Genomic DNA, 10477 nt, shown 5'->3' on the forward strand with positions numbered 1-10477 from the left:
CAAATATCTGTTTTCTTTATCTACAGTAGAAAACCCTGAACTATTTGTAATTTATTCCTGAAAGAGCAGCAATATTTCTGGGCAAGAGCTGGCAAGTGGGTCTCATTCAGATTTAGAGGGGTCTTGTGCAGACCAAATGGGTGAAGAGTGTCTTTGTGTGCATTGTACAGCCTAAATAAAATGGGAATGTCACAGAAGAGCATTGCAGTCATGAAACAGATATCAAAATAAGTGACTACACAACGGCAGCAATGAGCAAAGAGGTAGAGGTGGAAAGATGAAAATGTTTTGAGATAGGATTCTGGAAGGTTGGACTGGTATTATGATCAAGAATATTTCACATAAATATGAAGAATGCTGACTGAGACAGTGACACCCATATTCTGTTAACAAATGCTGGACAAAACTAAACATAGCTCAATTTGCACAGGTGGTCCCTGAGGTAAGTAACTTTGAATTGTATTTAATATTACACTTGTTGACTTGCTCCCCGAGCTGGCCCGTTTTTGTTCAGGTGATTTGTCACCATCCTAGATAACATCATCAGTGAGGCCACCGATGAAGCAATGTTGTTCTACTTTGCTTGGAGTTTATACTGTTCAGTCCATTCTGGTGAGGAGTGTCATTTCCAGTTTTGTACATGGGGTCCAATTTTATATGTTTGTTAATTGCATTATTGGTGGAGAACCATGCCTCTAGGAATTCCTTTTGTGTCTATGTTTGGCTTGGGCTACTGTATTTACCTTATCACAGTAAAACTGATCGCCTTCAGTTCAGGTACTGATATGACAGAAATTTCATCATGCTGCTTTGCTGCAAGCTAATGTTCGTGTACTCTGACGGCAAATTTCCTTCCTGTCTGACCAATGTAATTTTTGTGGCAGTCGTTGCATGGTATATTGTAAACAATGTTAGTTGTGCATAATGTGGGACTGAGGTCTTTAATCATTGTTGTAGAGTGGCAGTGGGCTTGTGTGCTATCATGACTCCTTGTGGCCTTCGGAGTCTCATTGTCAGTTCTGATATGTTCTTGACATAGGACAGTGTGGCCAGTGTCTTAGGGCGTACAGTGTCCTCGCGTGTTGCCTATTTTGTAGGCACCTGTGGAAGAAGTTGATGGGGTATCTGTTCAGAGCAAATGTTCTGTGCAGGTGCTCTTCCTCTTTCCTGCTTTGTTCTGGCATGTTGTAGTAAGTGGTGGCCCAGTGAAATAGTGTCCCAATACAGCTTTGTTTGTGGATATTGGGATGGTTGCTATGGAAGTTGAGAATTTGGTCAGTGTAGATTGCTTTCCTGTGCACTGATGTTTGGAACTTAATATCAGTACACTCAGACAAAGAAGGCTGTCAGTTTAACTGAGACACCAAATCTATTGTATTCTATAGTAAACAATAATAGCGCAAGACACAGGTAGACAGAAATAGGGATTCCTAGTGCCATGGTTCTCAACCCACAATGCAATCAACAAGCATACAGAATTGGACCCCAATACAAACCCATACAGAACAAAACGGCAAAATGACACTACTCGCCATAACGTACCAGAAAGTATAAATTCCAAGTGGAGGCCTCACTGATGATATAATCTAGCATGCTGAAGAAACATCTGAAGAAAAACAAGCCAGCTCAGTCAGTAAGTCAACAACTTCATCCACAAACTGAGCTACAGAACTTTGCTAAAATTTAAATATTTAATACTGACTGAACTGAAGAAATAGGATGGTGGCTGGGATTGTACAAATGGGGTGATGGTTGTGGGTGAGGTAGGAGATGCACTTGTAGCACTCACAAATAGAGCTAGATTAGTATGACAGTGGCTATTTTCACTGGGACAAGAGCTTTCAGACATGAGACAGATCACGTGCTAAACACAAATGACATCTTCATGCATTTGAACATCTTACTGAAAAAATATTGGGCAGCAGAAGATTATGGAATTCTGTCTGGGTGTCTCTAGTTGAGTTCAACAAGCATGATATTATCTGGCAAGCCCTGTTATTAAATTGGCAAAGGCACAACAGGCCCCCTTGCTATTGAGGGGAGACTGGTAGTAAACGTGTTGAGATATTATCACTTCTGACTGAACATGCATGAACCACCTTTTGGCCTGTTGTATGCAATTCACTATCCACTTCTTACCATTCTGGGTATTCCAGGTAATCTGTAATCATGAAGATTGTGTAAAGTTGTGTGGTACTATCTCATTATATTTGGTCCATGTCTGCTGTGTTTCATTAAATTGTGGCTATGCTCTACGACAACAAATTTCTTTTTCAGTTGTCCTCCACAGAAAGCTATTTTGTTCCCAAATAAATAGTGACTCAGGTTAACAGTGTGTCATTGTCTTTTTGAATATTGATGTCTCCTGCTTTGCAGTTCCAAAGCATTCAGATCTTGATCCAGTGTCCTCTTGGAGGGAGGTGAGACATAATACATTCTGATCACTATTCCAAATTTGTCGAGCAACTGTGTGTTATCAAAGAGTGTTGCTGCTGTGTTTTCCATTCTAATGCTTGACTTCTGGCCATTATAAAGCTAAAATTTAAATTAAACTAACATAATATTGCATCTGCAACACATTTTCATTGGCAGTACATTTTGGCACATTAGGCATACAGGTCACTCATGTTAATCTTTCATATCATTTTAGAATAACACCAGGCAAGACTTTGAGGGACTGCAGGCAAGATACTTATTTTCTTATCCCTGTTTCACCTATGCATTTACACCACTTGTTTGGTTTTCTTTCTCTGTGACGAGATGTCTGCTGCCAGACTCCATGTCTCTCTTTTACTTTCAGACAAAAGTGGCAACCATATGGAGTACACTAATAAAGCAAAGCGAAAATAGAGGAGGCAATGATCTCAGGTGTTTTTGCTGCACTGTTCATCCAGATACCTTGGTTCAAGTCCCACACACGGTAATTGGCAGAATTGGAATTCAATAATAATCAGGATATGACAATTAATGATGACCATGAAACCATTGTCAATTGTCAAGAAAAGAACAAAGAAACAGGTTCACTGATACCATTTAAGGGAGAAAATCTGCCATCCTTATCAATGACCTACATGTTTTTCCAGACTCAAAGCGATGTGGGTTACCATTAACTAGGGATGGCCAAGGAATAGTTAATCCTGCAATTACACCTACATCGCATGAACTAATAAAAATAATTAGTGAAATGGCTTGTGATGAAAGACATTGTGCAGTGATACTATGCTCTACCCCTGAGCCAGAAGGTTTCTGCTTCCTATTTGACTTATTTCATAATTCATTTGAATCCAATGACAAAAAAAGTACAGTTCTTTTTTCAATTCATTCATATTTTTGAGTGAGGTGTTTACTACCCTTACAAGTTGTTACAATTTCAGTTCAAACTACAAAGCGTATTTTTACTCTGTACCACTCACCAGGTATGAATCTTGGTATTGATTATTGGTATGAGATTTGTGCGATGTGATGAATATAGCCAAAATGTAGTGCAATGATTTGTTCCAAGTTAATAAGCAATGCTTTTCAGCTTCTGCCTTCAGGTTTTTTGCATGACAGCCTCATTAAGCCCTCTGAAATAGGTTCTCTGAAAAAGCGGTAAAGGAAACCTGGTGGGCTGCTATTGGTACAATGCCGAAGCCCCTTAACTGATTATCCAAATGCCTCCTCGTGTTTTGGGAACATGCAATCAACTTGCAACATGACAGTTGATGAATTTGTATCTCAGTCAAGATCTGGCTTTTTGGTCAGAAAACTTTACTCTTCACCTTTACTGGTTTACAAATAACACAAGGTCAATAATACAACAAAAATGCTCACTGAGGAATGAATAAATACAAAATAAAACATACCTGTGAGTTGATGCTATTGGCCATACAACTCATACTTTCACTCTTATTCACTATTCTAGGTGACATTTAAGGACAGTGGTCAGCGTAAAATCAAAATGGCAAACTTCAATGTTTCTAGTATTATCTCTGAGTGAATCTGCACTAATTATTGTTTTATCATGGCAGCTAATTAATTAAGTGTCTTACCTATTTACATTTCCAAACTGTTAACATGGTGGCGATTGCCATCCTGGCCCAGGGGAAAATGTGATCTTTTGAAATGTATCATGTATTACTTGATGGCCATGGTGGCAGCAGAACTGTCAATTGTTATCACGAGTGTTATACTTCATCTAACTATTGGCATTTACTTTCCCAGAAATTATCTGTTGCTGACTCTGGTATGTCAAACCAAATGTTTTGACCTTGTTTGTATAACAAGAGACTGCTCTGCATGGTTGACTGTTGCATTTACTTTTGATCATTTTACAGCTATCTGTTTTCACGAGCTCAAGACCAAATATTGCACACAGGAAAAAGCAGCCGTGGTCGTCGGGATGTTGTTCAGCCTTGGTTGTTTGAAGAACATTCCCTTCTACTTTCTATTTGAAACTTTGCACGTAATGAACAATTTGCCTTGGTATTGCCGGATAAGATCAAACTTTTAAATTTCAATCCCGTGGCTCAGATTTTCTAATTTTGGCCAGATTATGATTCCTTTTCTGCTATTTTTGTTGATTTGTGACTTATTGCTCTTACTGTGAGATACATAATATCAGTGAACAAAGCTGGGAAGGAAATTTATGTTCACCATAGATTTGAAAATAATCCTGATCCTGCGATGGTGTGCAGGAGAAAGTCGACAATTTTGCGTTTCAGTATATCTGACAATTTTCTCTTATTATGGTTCATGCTCCATTACACATATTATAGAATTGTTAATGCCTGTTCTTACATGGATTACAATGACCCCAATTATATCGTTCAGGAAACTGGATACTCGCTTGTGCTTTGGAGCTGCTGCGCCAATACATTTATGTATGCAGTGACCCAGACTAAATTCAGACAGGAGCGAATCAAAATGATAAACTGTCAAATGAGTCAAATTGTCAAATTGATATTCTGCAGATAATTCAACATTTGATGAGGTTATTGTACTCAGAAATATATTGTGCGAAGTTTACATACAATTCGATACATGCTGTCATGACTGAGATACAATAAAAAAGGGCAATGTATGCTCCTGCACTTTTTTTTTGCCTTATCGCCTTAAGCTTTTATTCCCTCACTAAATATTTATCTAATGTACAAAAACAGAAATTGATGGAAAAACTCACCAGGTCTGGCAGAACTGTGCAAGGGTCACTCAGGATTTCACAATAATTCTGATTTTTCTCCACAGATGCTGCCAGACCTGCTGAGATTTGTCAGCAATTTGTGTTTTTGTTTCTGATTAGGAGCATCTGCAGTTTTTTTTAAAAATCATATAATCAACCAAGTGAAATCAGCACTATGCTGCTCTGCGAAGATTAAACAGCTTTATTTCTTTCTGAATTTGAAGCATTACCACATTGAGCTGGAATTGGCTAAATAATGCACACTACAGCCACAATGATTGATCTTGAGCATTAAATGGTGAAGTGACGTGCTGTGTATTTAATTACCATGCTTCCTCCGGTAAAAACAGGAAGCATTTGGCAGTATTGGAACTCTTTTTGGAACCAATGCAATAATGTCATGTGAGTAATCTCACAATGCGATAAAGAGATTTGGATGGAAGGGTGGCACGTTCTCTATTCTCTATTCTGTAACAGGGACAGAATGGCAAAATTTCACCATTCAGGATGCCATGACAAGTTTTTGCTTGACATGTTCCCAGGCATAATTGTTCGCAGTAGAGGTTGCTCATTTGAAAGGTGTTACCAAAGGGTTGTGGAATCCACCTTCTTATCGGTGCACTACCAATACCAATGGTGGCAGGGATTGTTGATTCTGTAATTAACCTGTTACTTGAGTGTCTTTTGACTGAGAACCTTTACAGCCTTAGAGCCATAGAGATATGTAGGATAGAAATAGGCCCTTCAGTTCAACTTACACATGTCAAGAAGCTTTCCTAAATTAATTGAGCCCCATTTTTCAGCACTTGGCCCATATCTTTCTAAACCCTTCCTATTCATGTACCCATCCAGACATCTTTTAAATATTGTAATTACATCTACCACTTCATCTGGCGCATTGTTCAGGCAGTCAGGTTTTTGAAAAGTGGGATCTGTTTTGGGACAGGAAAGAACTGTTTGAAAAGGATGTGTCTAACCTGAACTGGAAATGGGCCAATGTCTTAGCAGGGAAATTTGCTCATTCCATTACTGGAGACTTTATACTTACAAAGAGGGCAATTAGAGGAATCGGAAGCAGCAGTGTAAATAGAATGATTGATGGGGAAAGTTCTGAATATGAAGACAGCATATCAATTAGAGCAGAAAGACATGAGAGAGTCAGAGTACACAGTAAATCTGAAGATCTAAAATGCCTTTATGTCAATGCAAAGGGTCTTACAGGTAAGGCTGACGATAACAGGGCATCTTAAAGAACATCACAATGGGACAAAACAGCTGAAACAGAAAATTGGCTGAGAGACGAACAAGAATGGTAACTCAATGTTCGTGATTATGGATGCTATTGAAAGGAGAGAAAAAGAGGCAAGGGGGATGGAGACTGGTGTTTTTGATTCAGGAATACACTACTGCTATAATGAGAGAAGTTATACCTGCAAAATGATCCAAAAAATCTGGTAAATAGAAGGGTAGAAATTGAAAATAAGAAAGGAAAGATCGCTTGGGTGACTTTATACTATAGGACTCCAACGAGTCAAAAAATAATTGGGAAGCAATATGTAGGAGCATATCAGATATATGTAAGCATATTATGGTTGTAAAATTGGGGGACTTTAGTTTTCTAAACACTGAGTGGGCCTAGCATAGTGTTAAGGTTTGGTTGGTTAAGAATTTGCCAAATGTGTTCAAGAAACTCCAAGAGATGGAGCAAAACTGGACCTTCTTTTGGGTTATAAGGTAGGGAAGCTGACTGAACTAAAACAAGGCAACCACTTTGCTTCGAAAGTTCATGCATCTATTCAATTCAAAATGATTTTGGTAAAGGATAAAACTTCAATAAAAGTTAAAGCTTTTTTTATTTGGAGGGAGGCAAATTTTAATACAATACAAGAACTTTCAAAAGTTGATTAGAGTAGACTGTTCACATTTGAAAAGATGTCTGACAAGTGGGAGAGCTCACGGAAATTCCTGTCAGAATGAAGGATAAGGCGTACGATTAAGAGACAATGGATGAAGACGTATACTGTGGTTCCAGTGAAAAATGAAAGAGAATCTTGTTTTAGATATAGACAGCTTAATTTATTTGCATCTCTCACTCAATATAAGGAGTGTAGGGGCTTTCTGAAGAAAGACAAAGATGGATTATGAGATAGCATTGGCAGATAAAGTTAAGCGTAACCTAAAGGATAACTAGAGAGAGGGTTAGGCCCCTCAAAGACCAAGGAGGTGGCTAATGTTGTGCCTTTGTTTCAGAAATATTGTTAAAAAGAAACTAGAGAACTACAATTGTGAGTATGCTTTTGTTTGTGAGTAAATTGTTGGAATTAATTTTGGTAGGTCGGATGTATGGATATTTAGTGGGGCAAAAAATCGATTAGGGATAGTCAGAATGGTGTTGTGCAAGGAAAATCATGTCACACAAACTTGATTGAGTTATTTGAGAAGTTCCCAAAAAAATTTATGAGGGCAAAGCAATAGATGTAGTTTGCTGCACTTTATGGGCATGTAGACTAATTAGTAAACAGGCTTAGAGGCAACATAAAGGGAATACTATCAGAGATAATGGGAACTGCAGATGCTGGAGATTCCAAGATAATAAAATGTGAGGCTGGATGAACACAGCAGGCCAAGCAGCATCTCAGGAGATGCTGCTTGGCCTGCTGTGTTCATCCAGCCTCACATTTTATTATAAAGGGAATACTGGTGGACGGTTGCCTTTCAGACTGGAGGCCTGTTACCAACAGTGTTCCACGTGGATCAGCTCTGGGTCTTCTTTTGTTTGTCATTTATTAAAATGATTTGGCTGAAAATATAGAAGGCGTGGTTAATATGTTTGCGGACAACATCAAATTTGGTGGCATTGTAAATGGAGAAGATGGTTTGCTAAGATTACAAGTGGCCCTTGATCCATTGGGCCAATGGGCTGATGATGGCAAATGGAGCTCAATCTGGATAAATGTGAGACATATTTTGGCAAAAAAAGCCAGGGTAGTGCTTATACAATTCATGGTGGGGCCTTTTGTAGTGTTGTAGAACAAACAGGACCAAGGGGTTCAGGTACAAAGTTATTTGAAGTTTGCATCACATACATACATGATCGTTAAAATACACTTGGAATGCTTGCATTAATCGCTCAGTCCTCTGAGTGCAGGAATTGAGAAGTCATATTAAGATTGTACAGGACATTCGTTGGGTCTGCTCTGGAATACTGCACTCAGTTCTATTTGGTCAGTTAAATGGAGGATATTGTTAAGATGAAGATGGTTCAGAATACATCAGATGCCAGGTAGGAAATTTGACCCATAAAGAAAGTTTGGGTAGGCTGGGGTTTTTTTTATCACTGGGTAGGTTGAGACACAAACTTATTGAAGTTTATAAAGTAAAGGCGTGCAGATGAACTTAATTGCAGTTACCATTTCCCTAAAATTTCAGATTTCAGATTAGTGGGCACATTTTTAAGGTGAGAGGAGAGATATTTAAACCAAAAAGACGTGAGGGGCAACTTCCTTTAAACAGAGAGTTGTTCGCGTGTGGAATGACCTTCCAGAGTAAATGGTGGATATGAGTGCATTTACAATGTTTAAAAGGCATTTGGATACGTGCATGAATTGGGAAGGTTTGGAGGGATATGAACAAAGGTTCAGGCAGGTGAGACTGGTTATATTTGGGATTATAGCTGGCCTGGACTGGTTAGACCCAATGGTCTGTTTACATACTGTTCAGCCCCATGACTCTACCCATCTCATAATCTTTCAAGCGTCTCTCGGACAGGCGGATGGAGGTTAGTAAAATGTAGGGTACGCAGGGTAGATTGATCTTAGTAGGATAATCGGTCAGTACGACATCATGGGACGATGGGCCTGACTGTCCTGTACAGGTCTATGATCTAGCCCCGGTCCCCAACCCAGCCGAAGCGATGCTCAGCAAAACCCGAGATCGAGTTAAACCCCCCTCTCACTCCGATGTATTATTTTTCCATATGCATTTTCATGTACATTTTTCCATGTGAGGTTGGTCTCACCAACAGCAGATTCCTGATGGGAAACGTTGGAAACGGAAGGGAAACCTGGGTATGTGCACAGGATAGCTGCCTGACAGTGCTGTCAGGCACACTGCTCTGGGTGGGTGGAACTCGGAGGCGTTTGAAGCTCCACTGCCCCGTCCACACGGATGTGCACAGAACAATTCCCGCTTTTCATATACACTCCTCTAACGCAGCAACCCCATACACAGAGCAATAGATCGCGCAGCTTACCAAGTACATGCAGGGTGATGGTCGCTGATGCTTGCTCGCCTTCTTCAGGGACCATGGTAACAGTGTATTTCCCACTGTCTGAGAACGTCAGCGGTTTCAGCAGGAGTGATCCATTGGGCGTTAATATCTCAGCACGGGACTTGTAGTCGTTACTTAGAGAAACAGATGAACCGATCCACAGCCCAATACTTTTGCCGTTGAAATCCCAGTTCCCATTCTTCACAGAACGTAATGGTTTCACTGAAAAGTTCGCCGTTCCTCCGACACTCACATTAATCCTGTTTTCGGCCTGGATTGTGAACGTCTGGGGCTCAGCTGGAGAAATGAATATCGTTAAAGAAGTTGCAAACAGAAACTCTCTCCACGAGATATATATTTCACTAAAATCCGATACATCACTCTGGCTCTTTGACAATCGCTTGTCGTCACGTTTCTCCAAGTTCCCAGACAGATAGCAATAGTCAGTGTTCCTGCCTCTGGGCCAGTGTTCCCAGCTACAAGTCTTACCTTCTCTGGAGATATATAACAGCATTCCTGCAAAGGTGATGCCGGAAAATATCTATACCAGTTAGTATGAGGATGTGCACCTTACCTACTGCCATTAATAAGCAAACAGAGATCGTGGTAAGTGGCAGTCCCGCCATCCCTAATGCACCCCTCCAGTCTCCTCTGCATTCAGCGACCGATCCTCTCCTCCTGGGGCAGATCACTGAAGATAGTTCCGAAAGATGCGCTGCGAACTGGCCCGAATTCCGGACAACAGACAGGAAACGAATTGCACAATGCACAGCGAACCGTTAACAGCCAGTAACAAAAATGTGCGGAGGAAATGGAAAGAAAAATCGGAATGTGGTTCCTCTTTTCGGCAGTGATGATGAGGCTCATTATTCCCTCAGTTGGGACTCCCAGTGTTCAATTTCCACTTCAGGTGCTTGTACCTGGCCTTTCTGAATGGCGCTCAGGTTCATTCTCACATTCGCTCAAACAATGCAGCTGGCCAGGCCCCAGTTGCACTTGGATCTGAGCGGCTTCAGTGCCTGTGCTAAAGGATGGCAAAGAACATT

The 10477-nt window shown here is 40.2% G+C and overlaps 1 protein-coding gene across 1 annotated transcript in view; it reads right to left on the reverse strand.

The window, feature by feature from the left end:
• The window catches only part of LOC125448405 (uncharacterized), a 34233-nt gene extending 24042 nt beyond the window's left edge, over window positions 1-10191 (reverse strand). The window contains exons 1-2 of the mRNA XM_048523709.2: window positions 10006-10191; window positions 9414-9728 (exon numbers count right to left, since the gene is read on the reverse strand). Of these exons, the coding sequence (XP_048379666.2) occupies window positions 9414-9728; window positions 10006-10057 (367 nt within the window). The 5' untranslated portion in view covers window positions 10058-10191. The remainder of the gene's footprint in view (window positions 1-9413; window positions 9729-10005) is intronic.
• Between the last annotated feature and the right edge of the window lie 286 nt (window positions 10192-10477).

This window comes from Stegostoma tigrinum, chromosome 41 (assembly GCF_030684315.1).
Source record: "Stegostoma tigrinum isolate sSteTig4 chromosome 41, sSteTig4.hap1, whole genome shotgun sequence".
Classification (NCBI taxonomy): domain Eukaryota; kingdom Metazoa; phylum Chordata; class Chondrichthyes; order Orectolobiformes; family Stegostomatidae; genus Stegostoma; species Stegostoma tigrinum.